Source organism: Carlito syrichta, unplaced genomic scaffold (assembly GCF_000164805.1).
Source record: "Carlito syrichta isolate Samal-C Ts95f unplaced genomic scaffold, Tarsius_syrichta-2.0.1 Scaffold282654, whole genome shotgun sequence".
In the NCBI taxonomy this organism is placed as follows: Eukaryota; Metazoa; Chordata; class Mammalia; order Primates; family Tarsiidae; genus Carlito; species Carlito syrichta.
Genome location: NW_007226750.1, coordinates 33,711 through 55,365, shown reverse-complemented (window position 1 = coordinate 55,365; position 21,655 = coordinate 33,711). Strand labels below are relative to the sequence as shown.

General features: G+C 36.0%; 1 protein-coding gene across 1 annotated transcript in view; it reads left to right on the top strand.

Moving 5' to 3' along the window:
- Positions 1 to 21,655, top strand: part of LOC103254497 (lisH domain and HEAT repeat-containing protein KIAA1468-like) — a gene marked incomplete at its 3' end in the record, with an annotated part of 45,927 nt that overhangs the window by 4,748 nt on the left and 19,524 nt on the right. The window contains exon 2 of the mRNA XM_021709776.1: positions 21,428 to 21,517. Within this exon, the coding sequence (XP_021565451.1) occupies positions 21,428 to 21,517 (90 nt within the window). The remainder of the gene's footprint in view (positions 1 to 21,427; positions 21,518 to 21,655) is intronic.

The window sequence follows — 21,655 nt, the reverse complement described above, 5'->3', positions numbered from 1 at the left end:
GATTATCTAAAATATTGATTTATTTTGCATTTTTTTGGTGTTTCTGATCTGAAAATTCAGAATACTTCATAATAAATATGTAATCAAAAGTAGTTTTCTTGTAATGGTGTTTTAAAACAATATAATTTATTAACTTTATAATTTTAGATTTAGTGAATTATTTCCCTACAGTTTTTGACCTAAGATAATAGTGTAGCATAATTGTACCTTTTAACATACTTTAAGAAACCTTCATACTGTGTTAGTCTTTTTTCTTGACTAAAAGAGTAATCCATATTTACAAAATACTAAAATATAAAAAGGATATAGCTTGTAAGTTTGATGTTTTCAATAGAAGAATTTCTATTAACTGAATAAAACTTTAACAGATATTCTAAGGAAATTGCAGTGTTGAATAAATTAATGTAGCATCGTTGCAATGTTAAAAGTAGATTTACTTGATGAACCAATTAGATCTTGTATTTAATAAATATAGTGTGTGTACATTGATATATGTTTAAAATTCATCCATTACTTTGTGTGTGTTAGTAGATCATAAAACTGTATTTGTGTGTGCGTGCCCTGTATTTTTGTCAGTTGATAACTTCTATTTGGTAATTATTTTGCTTTCCAATTAGATAGCAAGACAAAAATTGTGGCAATGACATTTCATGCTGAATAGATGATAGTAATTTAACCAGAAGAATGGTTGTTCTGCTTGAACCCTTAGGGCTCTAATCAAAATTGGGTTCTAATGTCTTAAGATGAGCCCAGTTCTTTGAACAGTAGATACAGTATGTGATCAAGTGGGAAGGACAACTGACATGCTTTTCAGCAGTAGACTTCTTTTATTTGTGCTTACCATGTCTTCAAATTTTTATTAAGTAGCTAGTTAGGAGGCAGTCATTTATGATTGAATGTAATAATTTTGTTTATTTTATTTATTTATTTTTGAGTTGGAGTCTCACTCTGTCACCCCAACTGGCGTGCAGTGGCAAGTTCACAGCCACCGCAGCCTTGACCTGCTTGGGCTCAGGCTGATCCTTCGCTTCAGCATTTCAAGTAGCTGGAATTACAGATGTGTGCTGTCACACCCACTAATTATTTAGTCATTTATTTATTGTATAGACGAGGTCTTACCATGTTGCCCAGGCTGGTCTCAAGCCTGTGGGCTAAGGCAATCCTCTCGCCTCCATCTCCCAAAGTGCTGGGATTACAGGTGTGAGCCACCGTGCCCAGCTTGAATATAAAAATTTTACTTGCGAGCCTTCTAGAATATCTTCCTGCTTTTAAAATCTCTTTCATGATCCTGCCTATCTTTTCTCAGAACTCTTTGAGGATACATATTTCACTATGCTCAGTGTTCATTTCTTAGTATCCCCAATATTAAGATGTCATGATTTCTTTCTTCCAAAGTTCCCATCTCTTCTTTACAAAGTAGTTCCCCTATATTAGGTTGGCATTGGGTTTAGCATTTCCTCTGCTTTCCGAGAGAGAAGATACTCTGAGAGAGAATATTTATAAAATTTGTTAGATTAACTACTTTTAGTTGAATTAGTCTTTTCACTACTGTCCAGATTATAGACATTCTTAAATGTATCTATTGTATAACTGTCATTTTTCTTGCTTATGCCTTTCCAGTTTCAAAATTATTGTGAAGACTGTGGAAATTTAGCCAGATATTTTCCTTGCTTAGCATAGCGACTTGAATATAGTTAGTATTAAGTATTTTTACATTGATATATTTATTAACTAGTGTGATCAGTTAAGGATTACAGGAATACAGAAGTTTAATGCATATGCTTAAGCTTATGTTCTTGATGGTGAGACAAGACTAACACATGAAAAAGAATTATAGAATAGTCTCTTGTGGTAAAGAGAATATTTATATTTGTAAACATTCTGATACAGAAAAATCGTTGTTGATTGTGGAAATGAAATGGCCCTTGTGGAGAAAGTAAAATTTAAGTTTGGGTGAACTTTAAACAAAAATAACTTTAGCCAGGCTTGGTGGATCAGCCTGTAATCCCACGCCTTGGGAGGCTGAGGTGAGTGAATTGCCTGAGCCGCGGGTTCGAGACCCGCCTGGGCAACTTGGTGAGACCTCATCTCTACAATACATCAAAAAATTAGCCCAGTGTGGTAGCACACGCCTGTAGTTCCAGCTACTTGGAAGGCTGAGGTGGAAGGATCGCCAGAGCCCAGCAGGGCGAGCCTCAGTGGCCGGGAGCAGCCATTGCGCTCCAGTCTGGGTGACAGAGTGAGACTCCAACTCAAAAAAAAAGAAAAAACTTTATTATTTTGTTATATTTAGACCCTCTGTCCTGCAGAAGAAAAGGAAAAGGAAGTGAAGGTCAAGAAAAGATAATAGTCATCTTTTATTTTTCCTTGTTTAAAATATCATATGGGAACATGAAGCTCCCTGCTTACCATTATCTAGCTCACCATATTATAGGGTGATTCTATTCGGGTAGTTGTAAAAATACAATATGACATTTCAAGCTCTCATGATACTCTAAAAGGAAGCAAGAAAAGGGTATTAATCTGGGGAAATTGACCCTATATCTGTCAAAAACAAAATTAAAACTTTCTAGTTTTCAAGCAGGAAAGTTGAAAAGTGATCTCCAAAAATGTCTGTTTGTTTGTTTAAAACCTTGATTGGTTGTTTGGTATTTTTCAGTCAAAAACTAAATTTAGTGATTTTATTTTTATATAGCTTTTAACTACTGATTCACTCCCAGCCCCTCAGCCCTGTGTAAATATTCAGACCACTTATATCTGAATTATATAGATATCAGTTGAGAAATGTCTTAAATTTTAACAGCCTGTTTTTTCCTATGAGTAGTTGTTTTTTGGTTTTGGTTTTTTGTTTGTTTGTTTGTTTGTTGAGTTGAGTTGAAGTCTCACTCTGTCGCCCAGACTGGAGTGCAGTGGCCGCTCCCGGCCACCGCAGCCTCTCCGGCAATCCTTCCACCTCAGCCTTCCAAGTAGCTGGAACTACAGGCGCGCTCTACCATGCCCGGCTAATTTTTTGATTTATTGTAGAGATGAGGTTTCACCAAGTTGCCCAGGTGGGTCTCGAACCCGCGGGCTCAGGCAGTCCACTCATCTCAGCCTCCCAAAGCGCTGGGATTACAGGCTGAACCACGGAGCCTGGTCATGATATTTAAATGATTTCTACTAAAAACATACTTGTTGATATTTGAATAAACAACATGTTGCTATTTGACCATACGTTGAATGCAGCGCCTCTTTGATTAGCAGGGAGTAGGGATTTGCTTTAGCCTGGGGTTGACCCACTTCAACTCTCTTATCATATGAGTATTTGTTTCAGTATTGCAATTAACTTTAAAAGTGGTTGCTGGCCCTGTTTCACTGGAACAAGGGACAGTGATGACTCTCCAACTTCACATATGCAATACATGTAGTTTCAACAAATTAAAGAAAGCGGCACAGAAAAACTCAACAAGTTGAGTGTAAATTGATTAATTTTCCTTAAGAATAGATTTCTCGTAGATTTGTGAGAACTAATACCCAATACAATTGTATATAGCAATGGTATTTAGCAAGATTCAGCAAAAGATACTAGTAGGCTACAGTGAAATCAAGAATACCCTAGAGCTGATGTGTTTGGATTATAGCAGTATACAGGACAGATACTTCACATTGGTGTAAACAAATAAGAGAAATATGGGGTTGATCAGAGTAGCTGTGGAAATATATGTGACTGATAAAAAAGTAGTAGGTCTTTGCCAGTTTATACCAACTATAATTTTGAACTCAGCCAATTGCTTGAAGACTATTGGATTCGTAGTATCAGTGTCTGATCTTCAACTCTCCCTGTTTACCTTGGGTAAATCACTTAAAGTTTTGAGCCTTTTTCTGTGTAATGAGGGAGTATTCATTTCTGCTACAAGTAGTTATAGGGTTTTAATGAAGTTCACATGAGAGTATGTATGTGAAAAGACTTTAAAAACTCATTTTATAATGGTTTCTTTTATGAAAAAAATGTGAAACACTGATGGAAGTAGGTCAAATTTGCTGATGATGAAAGTTTGAGAAAGATATCTAACAGTACAATGTACTTGTAAGTATCTAACTTACAAAGTTAACCTGGCCTAATGAATATATGGTGTCCTAATTAAAATAATAGCAGTTTCATCATATTTTGGCAACTGCTAAAACCACATTTTTGTTGTTGTTTGGGTTTTTTGGTTTTGTTTTTTTTTTTCTTCTTTATTCCAATAGCTTTATTTCAATAGGTTTTGGTTACATGGTTGCATCATATAGTGGCAAAGAAGTCTGAGCTTTAAGTGTACTCACCACTGACACCTGTGCACATTGTACCCATTAAGTAATTTTTCATCCTTCCACCCCTTTCCTCCCACTTTCATATTTCTAATTTAAAAAGAAGTTTAAAAACAGGTATTAGGAACATTTGTGTGTGGAATTTGCAGGATGAATTTGTTAGCATTTAAGTTTGAGTAGCAACCAAAGAAGGCTGCTAATTTAAAAAAAGAAAAAAAGAAAAAAGCAGTATAGTGTAGGGAGTTAAGACTAGAGACTTTGGAATCAGACTACCTGGCTTGAATTCTGTTTCTGCCACTTTTTTACCCTGTGACTTTGAGAAGATTACTTAATCTCTCTTTGCCTCTGTTTCTTAATCTATAAAATGAGGAAATTATTAGTACCTAATCATTGGACTGCTATGAGGGTCAGCTGAGCATGTTTACTAAGTCACTGGCAATGAGTCTACATAAGTGTAAAATAATTTTTTCACATTGTATTTTATTTTTATTTTTGAATCAGGGTCTCACTCTGACATTCCTGCTGGAGTGCAGTGGCATAATCACAGCTCACTGCAGCCTCAACCTCCTGGGCTCAGGCAATCCTTTCACTTCGGCATCCCGTGTAGCTGGAACTGCACCTTGCTTTTTTCTTTTTTCTTTTTTTTTTGTAGAAACAAGTCTCCCTATGAGGTCTAAGTTGGTCTCGAACTTCTGGTCTTAAGCAATCCTCCCCCCTCAGTCTCCCAAAGTGCTGGGATTACAGGCATGAGCCAGAAGAAATTATTAAAAGGCAAACATTGTTAAGATTTTGTAATAGTTCAATAGCATCTGCTACCATACAATTAATGAATTGTATTTTATGTTTGTAAAGCCATTTTACCTTCATTTTAGAGATCTCTTTAATTATGGTCATATAATTCATTTAAATCTAATTTCTTTGTATTGGTTTCTTCTTAGGCAATGGTTAGTTACTTAGTTTTATAACTAAAGGAGATTTGTCTTTATTTGGCACTTACCATATTTTATATATATATATAGCATCATTTAGAGAACAAATACTTAAAAAGCAAATAAGTAGAAGTAGACAAATAGAGCAGGCTAAGGCCCAGAAACAAACTTATAATCTCTAATTTGATTTCTATAATGTATTATAGACATGCTCGTTTATAAGCAAATGAGCCTAGATTTGTAATAGCTTTACAAGTAAAGATATTAAAGACTGAAAACAACCTAAATGTCCAATGGTAGGGAATTTGTTGATTAAAACAGAATGATCTATATGTCTTGATGTGGAATGATAACCAAAATACACTGATGCATATAAATGTATACGTAAATTGAATAAATTCGGGTGCAACTACTATGTATGATATGATTCCATTTATGTACAAAAAGAAATCTGCATATTCCTAGCATACTTCTAGAAAGATACATACAGAAGAGTAAACAATGATTGTTCCTGCAGAGAAGAACTGCTGGTTGGGAGATGGGGCCAGGAACTTTTCTTTGTGTCCATTTACTTATATTACCTATATTACTACATATCATGTCCTAAGTGTCAGGACTGGGATTCCAACCCAGATCACTGACTTCAGGGTCTGTGAACCTTTAATTATACCACAACTACTTTAAAATATCGCTCAACGAGAAGTTCTCAAGTGATTTCATAATGTGAGCAGGAAAAATACCTTAATAACTCAGAGTATCATATTCACTCAAAGTAGCCAATCTTAATGCAGAAAGCAAACCAGATAGTACAAAATTGACCATTTAAAAAATAATCAGCTGGGCTTGGTAGCTCAGCCTGTAATCCCAGCGCTTTGGGAGGCTGAGGTGAGTGGATTGCCTGAGCCCGCAGGTTCGAGACCCGCCTGGGCAGCGAGACCTCATCTCTACAATAAATAAAATAATCAGCTGGGCTTGGTAGCACATGCCTGTAATTCCGGCTACTCGGAAGGCTGAGGCAGAAGGATCACCAGAGCCCAGCAGGCGATGGAGGCTGCGGTGGCCGGGAGCGGCCACTGCACTCCAGTCTGGGCAACGGAGTGAGACTCCAACTCACAAAAAATAAAAATGAAATAAAAAATAAAAAACATATAAAAAATAATCAGTGACATAAACAATAGTACTCCACTAAGGCAGAGGTCAATAATCTCCCTAAAGCATCACTTTATTTCATCAAGGTGGTCCCTGCACAGCATTAAATTTATGGAAATTAGGAGGATATTCACATCCTACATGTGATTGTAGGATATCTGAGCCATAGTCCAGTATCAGTTAAACCTCAGCTGACAGCCAAATATAATCAACTGTTCTTCTGAATGGAATAATCTAACAAAACCAAATAAACTTGTCCTCTTTTTTAACCTTGAAGATTTGCTTCATGGTTTGCTTTTAAATCTCTGATCTAGTCATGAAACATGACTAAGCCTCAAGGAGTAGTGGAATATAGTTGCAATCATAGGTGTGGCCTTCTTCCAGATTTTCTAACCTATTATGTCCTCAGCAGTCAGAAATGATGTTCATTATTTTTTTAACCAGCTGGACCTGTTGTAGGCAGATGAGGCTGCTCAAGTTAGTGTCATCAACTTTTCTGTTATTTCTAACCATCTATCAGAGTGTGCTTGTGTATTACCTTAGCCCAGGTCTTTAACTCACATCTGAACCATCTGTTTTAAAACAGCCTTATCCTGTGGCTCTAATCTCTTCCTCCATCCTTACTCTTACTTGATTTTAAAAGCCATTCATGTTATCCCAGGTAAAACCTTTTAAATAAAATTGCTTCTTCCTGTCCAGAGTAATCTTTTTTTTTTTTAAGTCAGAGAACCACACTGTCACCCAGGCTGGAGTGCAGTGGCATGCTCATGGCCATTGCAGCCTCAGCCTGCTGGGCTCAGATGATCCTTCTGCCTTATCCTTCCAAGTTGCTGGAACCACAGGTGCATGCCACCACACCTGACTAATTTTTTTTTATTTATTATAGAAATGTGATCTCACCAAGTTGTCCAGGCTGGTCTCGAACCTGCGGGCTCAGGCAATCCTCTCGCCTCCGCCTTCCAAAGTGCTGGAATTACAGGCACGAGCCACTGCGCCAGGCTCAAAGTAACCTTCTCAAACCTTTTTTTATTAGCAAAATTATATATTACAAAAAAAAAAAAAAGAATTTACCAACCTTACTAAGAATTTTAAATATTCTTCCATTTTTGCATAGTATTTGTGCAAATGTATAAAAATGACTTTAAAGTATTTTATTATGACTATAATAAAATTCTCATAATTTTGCTTCTTCCTGCCTTTTCAGCCATGTTGTCCATATGCAAAACTTCATTTTACTCGATTATTTCTTCAGTGATCCTTGAACATGTCTTATATAATTTTTTTTTAACTGATGCCTGGTACCTTTGTCCATATTATTTTTCCTTCTCTTGGAATGCTTGTCCTCTGTTCCTCCTGTTTTCCATATCCTGTGCATCCTTAAAGGAAGGTCCTATTTTTGCTCCTTGTTTTCCATGAAACTTCTCAAGCTCATAGTGATCTCTGAGTCCTCTGAACTTGTAGTGTTTTTTTTGTATGTTCCACATGTGGAAAATAGTTAGGCTTATGAACTTATGCGTGTTTGTAGTGAACTCTAATGTTATTGGAATTTTTGTGCACTAATGTTTTACCTGACTAGAATTTTTTAAAAGATGTTAGCCCATGTATCTTATATGTCTCTGTCCTCTTTCACACCTGGTACAAATGTCTAAAGTAGATAATTTACAAACGTTTATTTAAATGAGTACAGAGAAGACATGTTTTATTTATCTGTGTGTTACCAGTGCTAAATATTGTGCCTGACATACAAGCTAACAATAAATGTTATTATGTTAAAGAAATGGTCTTTAGGTAGTAGTATCCTATAAATGTGTAGCAGCATTCTGTCAGTTTATAAGTTTGGAATCTTGTGAAAATTAACTTTTGCCTCTACAACCTATTTCCTCAACTCTGCCTGAGCAAGATTATGTCAAGGCTGCTGTTTCTGAGACCATTCACAGTATCAAACCCAACTTACCTAGAATGTAGGAGATCAGAACCTGGATGCTCTTAAGTATTATTCTAGAGAACGAAGGGTTTAGAGCTGAGACTTTGGTGTCAGAGAGCTTAAGTTCATATTTTCATTCTGCCACTCCCTCGTAGCATGACTAAATAGTCTGCTTCCTTTGCTACAAAATGCAAGTGATAATGACTCCTATTGCAATGGGTTGTTATGAAGGCTAAATAAATTTATCTATGTAGTGTATCTGGCACAGAATAAGTGGGCAAAAAGAATGTTAATAATTACTATTGTTACTTTGAATGGTAATCATCCTCTTTGCCTCACAGTTTTTCATATGGTAAAATCATCTGGCATTATAGACATTTAATTTAAATGAACAGTTTGTCAATAAAGTTTCAACATTTAAGTCTCTTCCAAAGTTTAAATCATCTGACTTTGAAGTTTAACTCTTTGTGAAATCTTGTAACAAAGAGAAAAAACAATGGGCTGCAAACTGGGAGACTTGAATTCCACTTCTAACTTGATCACAGACTGATTTTTTAACCTTTAACATAAAGTGATCTGATTTTATAATTATCTATGTACGTGATTTAATTCCAATGGCTTATATGCATATTAAAAACAAGGGCAAAGTTTTACAGAATTTTATCAGTATACTCTTTACTGTGGGTTAATAGATATTAATTGAATAAATACACTAGCTTCAGTTCTCTCATCTGTAAAAATGAGGGGGTTGGACTGTCTCTAAATTTCCTTCTAGCTCTCAAATATTTTGAACATAGAGGTCAGTGAAGCATGACTCACCACACTGGAGAAGAATTGAGAATCAAGAAAATATGAATATGAGTTTTGCAATTGCTAGAAGTAAAAGGCCATTCCCTGGTTTTGTTGTTGTTGTTGTTGTTGTTGTTGTTTCCTTCAGTTTTTTAAAGGACAGATGTCTATATTGTGGTATATCCAGAAATTAGCCTTTTTCCTCTGGTCTAACTTGTTTGTTCTTTAGTATTGCAAATTCTTCCTGTCTTTACCACCAGGATATCTAGGCATAACCTATATCTAGGCATTCCAGATAATTTCAAAACTGACCTTGACTAGTAGGAGGCAGAGTACTTTTGTGGTTGTACTCTGGCGTTCATGAAGGCACTGCTCACATAAAAGAAAATGTTCCTTAGCATTGAATGCAACTTTACATTACTTCCAAAATAGAAAATTTAGTCTGACTCCTTTTAGCTTTCATATTTTAGAGAAGCTTTATACATTTTCTTTCTTGGACATCCATCTCTAAGATCCCTCCTTAAGTGGATAACATTAAAATATTTATACACGACCTGAGATTTAAGTATAATTTAAGGTAAATTTGTTATTAGTAATATTTATATTTATTGAATTCATATATATTCTATGTTATTTGTTGCAGCGTAGGTTTTTTAGGCATGGGTAAGTAAATCATCCTTACTGAAAGAATTGTAATTTAAAGCTAATTGCTCAGTTTTTTTCTCCTGTCATTTAGTTATGAATTGGGTGCTTTCTTGATTTTTAAATTATAAAGTGCCTATACTGAAGTATGTATTAAATGTAACTATGGGAGGAAAATACCAAAAATACAAACAAAAATGTTTAAGCAGTACAGAGAGAATTATGTAGTGAACATTTTCTATTCTACTCCTCAGATTAATAATTGATTGTACCTGTTTACAAAAATATTTAATGTAAGTGTAATCATAAACAAACATAATTTCATGGGCTTACATATTCACGTCCTTTAAAAAATTGTACTTTGATATTTTGCTATACCTTTCTGTCAGTGACCTAGTTAGTACACAGTAGTTGTTCAATAAATGTTTAATTAAATTAACAAATACTCTTTTATCAGTCAGCAACTGGTCAGTTTTTTTTATGCATTTGGTTCTTAAAGTGCTGTATAATTTTCAAGGATCTGAGACTATTTTTTTAACTATAGTAAAAATTATTTTTATCAGTACTAAAATATTAAATGTAAATATAAATAGACTACATTTGTATGTGATTTATAAAATCAATATGCATTTCTTATCACAAGATATATAATGGATTTAGTGCTCAAACTTGATAAAACTTACAAACAGGTTTTACCAGTTTGCCAACTATGATGAAAGTACCTCATCATTAGTTTCTGAGTTCTGAAGTGAATTATTAAGAAGTTACACAACATCCTGTTATATGAAAAAAAATGCTTTGTAGTTAAATTACTTTATATCAGCCAAGTGTTGTGGCTCACACCTGTAATCCCAGCACTTTGAAAGGCTGAGGCAGGAGGATTGCTTGAGGCCAGGAGTTTGAGACCAGATTGGACAATGTGGCAAGACTTCATTTCTGCAAAAAATGTTTTAAAATTTGCTGCATGCTTTGGCTCTTGGGAGGATCACTTGAGCCCAGGAGTTTGAGACTTTCAAGTCTGCAGTGAGCTGTGATCTCAACCCTGCACTCCAGCCTGGGACAGAGTGAGACCCTGTCTCTTAAAAAAGAAAATTGCAGTATGATAACTTCTTTCTTAATAAAACAGATTGATTTTTCTAAACTCTTCCTCTTTTATATTAGGACATTTGGGACACAAAAGTATTTGCTTGTCCTGTGTAACTTCTTAATAATTCACTTCAGAATCTAAAGCACACTATCAAATAACCTGTTACTAGTCTTAAAATTCACAATGCATTTGACTTACAGAATCTGTACTTCTGTAAATGAATTTTTTCCTGAGAAGATGGAGTAGATTTTGGTGAGTTAGCAAATATTTTTTCTTTTGTGACGTGATATTTAACAATATATCAGAGCTTTTTTTGTTCTTGGAGAATATAAAGTTGTTAGCTTAGAACTAAAAAAAAATTTAGAAAATATATTTTTCAATAGCTATAATAATACCAGATTGAGGATTAAACTGTATATTTGCTTTTCCCAAAGACCATCCATATTGTATAAATGAGTTGTTTAAAACCTTTAGAGTAATAACAATAGTATAATGGAAGAAAAAGGTATTGTGACCAAAGAGTTTCTAACCTAGTCATGTATATATGATTAAAAATATTAAAAGGAGGAAGAGAAAGACTTAGTCAACTAGCAATAGATGAATACTTAACATAATTTTAAAAAGTGAAATTAATGGCCAATACCATACTTAACATTCCACTAAAGTCAAGAATAAGAGTGAAGTTTCACAGCACCAGAATATTGGTTGATAAAAATGTATCCTATTGGGTGCATGTGTTTTCAATGATAAGTTGTAAACTTCAGAGTAGCTATGAGGAGCCAGCACATATTGCTAAGAGAGGAGAATATAGTACTCAAGTGGAGTTTCCAATTAGCGCAGTAATGACCTGATCAACTAATATGTCAGGAAAATCTACATGTTTAGATACATGATCAGGTGATATGAATAGAAAATTCACACACAGACCCCCAAATTATAGATAGCTGGTATAGTTTTGAAATAATATTCAAGTTCACTACAATCAAAGAGATGAATAAATAAGATAAAATTTAACAGTAAGTTAAATTGGTGAAGATTAAAAATAGTGATACCAAGCATTGACTAATGCTATTATATGCTACTGGTGGAATTCAGATTTCTATGTACACTTATTTTGGAAAGTAGTTTAGCAATATGTATCAATAGCCTTAAAATATGACATTCTTGTGGTTTTCCTTCTTTGAAAAACTTGCCTGTAGCAGATCTTTCTGCCATGAATCGTCCTTCTCTTTTTCTCGCTAATAAACTTTGTTTAAAAATTTAAAGAAAAAAAATGACATTCTTACTATATAAACTTCATTTTTAAAAAGCAAGATATATGTCATTCCAGTGTTTTGGGAGGTGGGAGGCTCATTTAAGGCCAGGAGTTCATAACCAGCCTAGGCAACATAGCAAGACCCTGTGTCTACAAAGATAAAAATTAAAAAATTAGTTGGGCATGACGATGTACCTGTAGTCCTAGCTACTTAGGAGGCTGAGGCAGGAGGCTCTTTTGAGCCTAGGAGTTAGAGGTGACAGTGAGCTATGATCACACTACTGCATTCCAGCTCAGATGACAGAGCAAGATCCTGTCTCAAAAAAAAAGGCAAGATATAAAATTGTATATCTAGTTTATTCTGTTTTGTACAAAAATGCCTACACATAGTTAGATATAAGAAAAAGGTCAAAAAAGACTATTTAGAAATTGAAGGGGAAAATGTAATGCAATACTGATTTTATCCTCAGTTTTAGAGGGATTGAGATGACTTTTCTAGTTTTCTATGTATCTTTATATTTATAAAACTTTTTTAAGTAATTGGAGAGAAAAGCCTTTATGGTATGATAAAAATATTAGAGAAAAGTAGTTAGATTAATTTTGTTTAAAGAGCTGGAAATATTAACTACCTGATAGTGATTCAGGAACTCCATTGTATAATATATCGTAATAGTTATTTGCCAGGCAGGTGTATTTCTAGATCAGTGGTTTGTTCCAGTTGAGCACTTTATATTTTCAGGTATTAAAAAAATCTAAAAATAAAAAGCCTTATAAAGTTGATCCACTCTAGCCTAGGCAACATAGCAAGACTTCATCTCTACATAAATAATCAGAAACTTAGCTAGGCATGTTGGCACGTGCCTATAGTTACTAGGAAGGCGAAGTTGGAAGGATCACTTGAGCCCAGGATTTCATGGCTGCAGTGAGCCATGATCATGCCACAGCACTCCAGCCCGGATGACAGAGTGAGACCCCAACAAAAAAAGTTTATCTACCATATTTTGAAATTTATTTCCTTCCTTTTAGTGACTCACTGTCTAGCTTTGGTTCAATTTCAGACAGCAGGAGAAAAACACAAAATTTTTGTTTAATAGAATTTTCCAGCATTCAGCTTTCATTATTAATGGATCTTGATCAATGTTAGCTCATTTTCCCCCCCTGTACCTCCAAGTTTTTTTTGGGGGGGGACATTTTATTATGAAAAGTTCAAAGCTTATAGAAAAGCTGAAAGAATTTTGTACTTAAGTCTACCAACCTAGATTCTACAATGAACTATACTTGCTTTATCTCATATCTATACATCTTCTCAGTTATCGCTTCATCAACAGTCCACCCTTGTTTATGCATTTCAAATTTGTTGCAGGTATCAGTACACTCTCCCCTAAGTACTCTAGCATGCATATAATTAATTGGGAGTGTGGTATTTAGAAATTTGGGGGGGTTTTGAGGTGAAATTTATAATAGCAATATATGTAAACCGTATGATTAGTGTGGACTAAAAATACATCTGTGGGAAATCAAATTCCTGTTACACATTACGACACTCCAGAAAGGTCCCGCATGCCCCTTTCCAGTCTGTTCCCATCCCTTCTAATCTTTCACCACAAGAACCACTATTAAAACTTTTTTCTACCATAAATTGCTATTACCTATTCTAAAAAATTCATATAAATGAAATTCCAGCCGGGCTCGGTGGCTCAGCCTGTAATCCTGTGCCTTTGGGAGGCTGAGGTGAGTGGATTTCCTGAGCCCGCGGGTTCGAGAACCGCCTGGGCAACTTGGCGAGACCTCATCTCTACAATAAATCAAAAAATTAGTCGGGTGTGGTCGCACTCGCCTGTAGTTCCAGCTACTTGGAAGGCTGAGGCAGAAGGATCGCCGGAGCCCAGCAGGTCGAGACTGTGGTGGCCGGGAACGGCCACTGCACTCCAGTCTGGATGGCAGAGTGAGGCTCCAACTCAAAAAAGAAGAAAAAAAAACCTAAATAAATAAATAAATAAATAAATAAAATTCCACCATAGCTACACTTACATACGGCTTCTTGTATTCAGCATAAAGCATCGGATATGCATTCATGTTACATATATCAATCGGTTTTTTTTTGTATTTACTTTTAAATTGCTGAGCAGTATTCCTGAGTTCAGCCCTTTTGCTTTGTTATTTTTTTATTTGCCTGAGAGATGGCCTTGCAAGGTCACTTCAAAATATATCAAAGAAACAATTTGGGTTAAAGTATTTTTATTTCCTTTAGGGCTTGCTATCTGTCATGTGATACTTACTGTACGTGAGTCAGATCAGAATTTGGTATCTTATTGCCACAGAGTGCTTTGTCAGTGTTATGATTTCTATCTTAACGTTAATTCTAGTCAGTCATTCCTTAAACTCCACAAGAGGGAGTGTAATGAGGAGTGTTCATACTTTCCTATCGTGGTCTAGAATATAGTTTTCAGGTTTCTCCTGAACTTGGGTGGGGGGTGGTGGTGTCCATTCTTTCTCTTTATTTATTTATTTATTTTTTTAATTTTAAAGATGTAGGGTACAATACTGGGTTCAGTATACAAATGTTCATTATGCAGGTACCCTTGTTGATGAGGTGTACCCCCCATCCCCCTACAGATTCCTTCTACTGCCAGTCCCGCCTCCCCCTACCAGCACCCCGGCAGTTTCCTGCTACTGCCAATCCTTTTCTTATAGTATTATGATAATTGTTCAAGGTCCACTTATGAGTGAGAACATGCAATATTCAGTTCTTTGTTTCTGTGATAGATCACTCAGCATTATAGACTCTAAGTCCATCCAAGTTGTTGTGAAGTTCATAATTTTGTCCTTTATGGCTGCGTCATATTCCATCGTGTATATGTACCACATTTTTTTTTTTGGTCCAGTCCTCTTTCGATGGGCAGCGAGGTTGATTCCATATTTTTGCTATTGTGAACAATGCTGCAATACACATGTGTGCAGGTATCTTTTTTGTAGAGTGATTTGAGTTCCTCTGGGTATATTCCCAGTAGGGGGATGGTGGGGCCGTATGGAAGGTCAATTTTTAGATTTTTTAGGAATCACCACACTGTTTCCCACAGAGGTTGTATTAGTTTACACTCCCACCAGCAGTATAGAAGTGTTCCTTTCCCCACATCTTTTCCAGCATCTGTTGTTTTTTGAGTTATTGATGATGGCTATCTTGATTGGGGTTAGGTGGTATATCAGTGTAGTTTTAATTTGCATTTCTTTGGTGACTAGTGAGGCTGAGCATTTTTTCTTGTATCCGTTGGCTGCTACTATATCTTCTTTTGAAAAATGTCTATTCATATATTTTGCCCACTTTTTAATGCAGCTGTTTGTTTTTTTCTTTTCGGCATGTTTGAGTTCCTTGTAGACAGCCTGTTTTTAATGTGAACTTTTTGAGACTTCAGTGGTTATTATATTTGGTATTTCTTGGCTTTATGCTAAAAGAAACTGTTATAATGAGGAGTACGTAATATTTGGTTTTCTATTACTATTACTTTTGTTTACACTACACTGTCTTCCTTTTTATTTGATTTATTTGTTTATTTTGAGTTGAATTCTCACTCTGTCACCCAGTTTGGAGTGCGGTGGCACGATCACGGCCCACTGCAGCCTGGGCCTCCCGGGTCTGCAATCCTTCTGCCTCAGCCTCTCACATAGGAGGGACTACAGGCATGCATAACCACTCCTGTCTTTTCTTTCTTTCTTCCTTCCTTCCTTCCTTCCTTCCTTCCTTCCTTCCTTCCTTCCTTCCTTCCTTCCTTCCTTTCTTTCTTTCTTATAGAAATGAGATCTTGCTATGTAGCCTAAGCTGGTCAAACTCCTGGCCTCAAGGGATCCTTCTGTCTTAGCCTCTCAACGTTCTGGTGGTTATAGGCAAGAGCTACCACACCCGGCTGTTTATACTATCTTAAAGTTTAAGTTGATAGCAAGTTATTACTTATCAAATATAAATAAACTGCAGGAATATTAAATGCTTCTCTGGATAGAAGCGCTATTTTAAGAAGAGTGATACATGTAAAATTTCATTTAGTTCATTTAATAGAGTTTTTTGTTTTTTTGTTTTTGAGTTGGAGTCTCACTGTCGCCTAGGCTGGAGTGTAGTAGCACACTCATGGCCACCCCAGCATTGAACTGCTGGGCGCCAGCGATCCTTCCGCCTCAACCTTCCAAGTAGCCAGAACTACAGGTGCATGCTACCATGCCCAGCTAATTTTTGATGTATTGTAGGAATGAGGTCTCTAAGTTGCCCGGGCTGGTCTCAAACCCGTGGGCAACTCTCCTAGGCCTCCCAGAGTGCTGGGATTACAGGCTGAGCCACCAAGCCTGGCCATAGTTCGTTTAATAGAGATTTAAAGATAAGTGATACATTGATAAAGACAGTGCCCTATTTGAAGAGTCAACCATTTCAATTATTGGCATGTACTAATTGCTTGGAAAGGAGATGGGAGAGTCCAAAGTGGAGTCCAAATCTATATTCCTGTAACTCGCATTCATTTGTTGGGGGTCTGCTTGCTAAACACGGATAATTCATTCCCTTAGATCAATATATAAATTTTAAGTACCATGTAAAATAATGTGGTTTAATAAAAGAGTTGACTTAGCCTCTCATTGGTCCATTTTTTACATTAGCTAGCCATGTCATCTGTAAAACGATTTGTGTATGTAAAATTCAATTAGGAAGCGGACACAATGTCCTTCCTGGTCTTTACAACCAAGTTAGCCTTAGCAGTTCAGACTTGCCTGCCTCTTGAGAGCTTCTGTACATCGTAACTGTGCTGTTTACACACAGCTTGTCCAACTCTGAAGTTTCCATACAGTTGTTCGTTCTTTCATTTCACCAAGAATGCCTTTCCCTCAATTATTGACTTGGTGGACATCTATTCTTTAGGACTCAGTTTAAGATGTTTTCTGACTGAAGACTTCCATGGCTCCCATTGAATCTGGTAGTCGCTAATAGCAAACTTGGATCTAGGAGACACATTTAGTGATAGTATTAAATAATCCCATAGAAATTTTTGATTCATTAAAAACAAAACTATCACAAGGAGCCAATAAGAATTGAGATGTTTTCATATAAGTTAAATTGCTCTTTTCCCCTGGTTTACTTTTCTGCATAGTACTTGACCATCTGGCATACTATATTTTTGTCAATTTGAAAGGATATTTTTCCTGGGTATAGAATTTAGGTTGCAGGGGTTTTTTTGTTTTTTTCTCATTGCATGCTAAAGATGTTCCATTTTACAAATTTTAACAGCCTTATTAAGATAAAATTTAAATGCTTTAATTTACTTATTTGGAGTGTACAAGTCACTGGTTTTTAGTATATTTACAGACTTGTACAACCATCACCCCATCTACTTTTAGAGCATATTCATAACTCCCCAAAAAAATCCATTACCCGTTAGCAGACACCCTATTCACCTCCTACACCTACCTCTGAGCCTTAGAAAACCAATAATCTATATAGAGAAAGTCTATCTCTATATATTTTTCTATTGTTTTATGTAGATGAAAATCATACAATATGTACTTGTTTTGTGACTGGCTTCATTCCAATGGCATGTTTTCCAGACTTGTTTATTGTTGTAGTTTTTATGAGTATTTCAGTCCTTTTTATTGCTGAATAACATTCCATTGTATGGATATATACCACATTTCATTTCTCTGTTTATCAGTAGATAAACATTGGGTTGTTTCCTTTTTGTTTTTTATTTTTCACCATTGTGAATACTGCTTTCAACAATCATGTACAAGATTTTATGTACATGTATTTTCATTTCTTTTGGGTGGAATTGCTAGGTTCTATGATAGATAACTCTGTAGCCATTTAAGAAACTGCATACCATCCCCACCAAAGTGAGAAATAATTCATATGCCATAAATTTACCTTACTAAAATGTACAGTTTGGTGGTTTTCAGTGTATTTACAAAATTGTGCAATTATCATCCCTAATTCCAGAACATGTTCATCACCCCAAAAGAAACCCTATACAGTCACTACCCCTTTTCCTCTACTGCCAACTTCCAATGTGCTTTACATTTCTATGGATTTGCCTATCTGGACATTTTATATGAATGATCATACAGTGTATAGCCTTATGTGTCTGACTTCTTTTTCTTAGCATAATGTTTTCAAGGCCCATCCATGTCATATTATGTATGAGTACTTCATTCCTTTTTTTTTTTTGAGTTGGAGTCTCACTCTGTCGCCCAGACTGGAGTGCAGTGGCCGCTCCTGGCCACCGCAGCCTTGACCTGCTGGGCTCCGGCGATCCTTCCGCCTCAGCCTTCCAAGGAGCTGGAATTACAGGCATGCACTACCACGCCCGGCTGATTTTTATTTGATTTCTTGTAGAGATGAGGTCTCGCTGCCCAGGTGGGTCTCGAACCCGCGGGCTCAGGCATTCCACTCACCTCAGCCTCCCAAAGGCGCGGGATTACAGGCTGAGCCACCGAGCCCGGCTTCTTCATTCCTTTTTTATAGCAGAATAATATTTCATTGTATGACTCTACTGTATTTTATTCACATTTTATTATCTGTATCAGTTGATAGACATTTGGTTTGTTTTTACTTTGTGACAGGCATAAATAAAGCTGTTGGTAAACATTCATAAACAAGTTTTTGTGCACACATGGTTTCATTTTTCGGAAATTACTCAGCTATATGGTAATTCTACTTTTACTTTTTGAGGAACTACCAATTCCAAAATGGCTGTACCATTTTACAGTCAGACCAGTGACATATGAGGATTTTGGTTTCTCCACATCCTTTGCAACACGAGTCATCTTTTATTATTATAACTGTCTAGTGAGTTTGAAGTAGTACCTTACTGTGGTTTGATTTCATTTTCCTAATGAGTGTCATTTCCCTTTCGAGCATCTTTCCGTGTACTCACTAATTCTACGTCTTCTTTGGAGAATCCTTTGCCCAATTTAAAATTGTGCTTTCTTTTATGTTGAGTTGTAAGAATTCTTTCTATCTTCTAGATATCCCCCTAACCAGATGTTTGATTTGCAAACATTTCTCCTGTTTTGTATTTGTGTTTTCACTTTTTTGATGATGACTTTTTTTTTTTTTGAGTTGGAGTCTCACTCTGTCGCCCAGACTGGAGTGCAGTGGCCGCTCCCGGCCACCGCAGCCTCGACCCGCTGGACTCCAGCGATCCTTCCGCCTCAGCCTTCCAAGTAGCTGGAACTACAGGCGCACGCCCGGCTGATTTTTTTGATTTCTTGTAGAGATGAGATTTCTCGCTGCCCAGGCATGTCTCGAACCCGCGGGCTCACGCAATCCACTCGCCTCAGCCTCCCAAAGGCGCAGGATTACAGGCTGAGCCACCGAGCCCGGCTTGATGATGACTTTTAAAGCAAAAAACGTTTTAATTTTGAGAAAATCCAGTTTGTTAACTTATTTGTTTATCACTAGTATTAGTTTTTTGGCTGCTATTACAAGTTACCAGAAGTGTAGCTCAAAGGAATACAGATTTATTATCTTACAGTTCTATACTTAAGAAATCCAAAATGACTCTCTTGTTGGACTAACTGGGCTAAAATGAGGGTATTAGAAGTTCTAGAAGCTTTAGGCTATGAGGGGAGCCCTTTTCCAGGTTCTAGAAGCTGTCTACATTTCTTTACTGGCGACCCTCTTTCACTTTTCAAAACTTTTGTAATATGTTGGGTTCATCTGAATAATCCAGGATAATCTCCCTATTTAAAAGTCAGCTAGTTAGCAACCTTAATTACCCTTTGCCATGTAGGGTAGCGTATTCAAAGATTCTATGAATTAAGATGTGGACATCTGTGAGGGACATTTTTCTGCCTAACACATTGCTTATGCTTTGTGTTATAGCTGAGAAATCATTGCCTAACCCAATGCTATTTAGATTTGCTTCTACATTTCCTAAAAAAATTTTATAATTTTCACTGTTACATTTGGGACTGTGATCCATTTTTACTTATATGTGAAGTAGTGGTTAGTCCAGTTTCCTTTTTTGTAGACATCAAGTTGTCCCAACACAATTTGTTGAAAAGACTTCTCTTTCTCATTTAAGTGTCTTGGTACCTGTCAAAAGCCAATTGACCATAAATGTAAGAGCTTATTTCTGGACTCTCAATTTTGTCACATTTATCTATATCCTCACACCCGTAGCATGCTGCCTTGATTACTATGGGTTCGTATTAAGTATATCAGGAAGAGTCAGTTCATCATCTTTGACTATTCTGAGACTATTTTGCTTCATCTGTGAATAGAAATAATTTAGCTTCTTCCTTCTCAATCTGGATGCCTTCAGTTTCTTTTTTTTTTTAATGAGAAATTATCAGTCATTCAAATTATTGTTTCCATATATAAATGTATTGTTTTTCTCTGTTTTTAGAATTTTTTTCATTTTGGGTTTTCAGCAAATTAATTATGAAGTGCCTACGTGTCTGTTCTTTCTATTTGTCCTCCGTGGTGTTCCTTGACCTTGACTCTGTATCTGTCCCACCTCTTGCCTCACCTCTTGTTGACTACATACAGTTCTATAAATGTTAGACCTTTTGTCTTTGTCCCATAGGTCCCTAAGGCTTTGTTAATTTTTTTTCAATCTTTTTTCTTTCTGCTCTTCAGATTGAATAATTTCTATTACTCCATCTTTGAAACCTCTGAGCCTTTCTTCTGTCTCCATTCTGTTATTAGGCTGTACAGTGAATTTTAAATTTCAGATATTTGCTTTTTCAGTTCTAGAATTTCCGTTGGCATATTTTATATTCCATACTTTTTAAAAAAGATATCCTCTCCTTTTATTCATTGTGTACATATATTCCTTTACTTCACTGAACAAATATTAAATTTGTTGTTTTAAAATCTTAGTCTACTGATTTCAGCATCTGTATTATCTGAGCATTGGTCCCAGTTAATTATGTTTTCTCTTGGAGTGAGTCACGTTTTACCAATTTTTGTGAATCAGGTGATTTTGGACTGTAAGGTGAACAATGTATCAGGTTGTGAAGACTGGATTCTGTTCTGTTTTTTTCAGTAGACACTTAGTCACACTCAGTCTGTAAATCTGTCTCTTTGGTGGCAGCTCAAATTTCTGTTTCATTTGTTTGTTTTGGTCTTTAACTGGGCTGCTTGCAGTATGTCCTGGTGTGCATTATTCAGGGGTAGGCCAGAGATTTGGGCAGAGAAACTTGGTTATTTGAAAATAGTTTGGTTGGTGGGAGCATTTTTACCTTGTTTGTTGTTTGTTTTAAAAGAATTCCTAACTCTTGTAATTATGATTTTACTAACTGGAAAGAATCATAGATATTTAAATCCTTTAGTTTGACAATTAAATAAATCTGCTCATTTAATTATTTTATATTTTTCTTTATTTTAGATCGAGCTGGAAGCATCAGTACCCTTGATTCTTTAGATTTTGCAAGATATTCAGATGATGGTAACAGGGAAACAGATGAGAGAGTGGCAGGTGAGTAAGACTGTAAGGACAGATTTGGATTCCTTGACAATCCAGAAATAATAAAATGGCTTGAGGAATTATCTTCCTTCTACAATTTGGTATGTAAATAGAATGTACATAGTTATTGTACAAAGTTATCTTACTAAT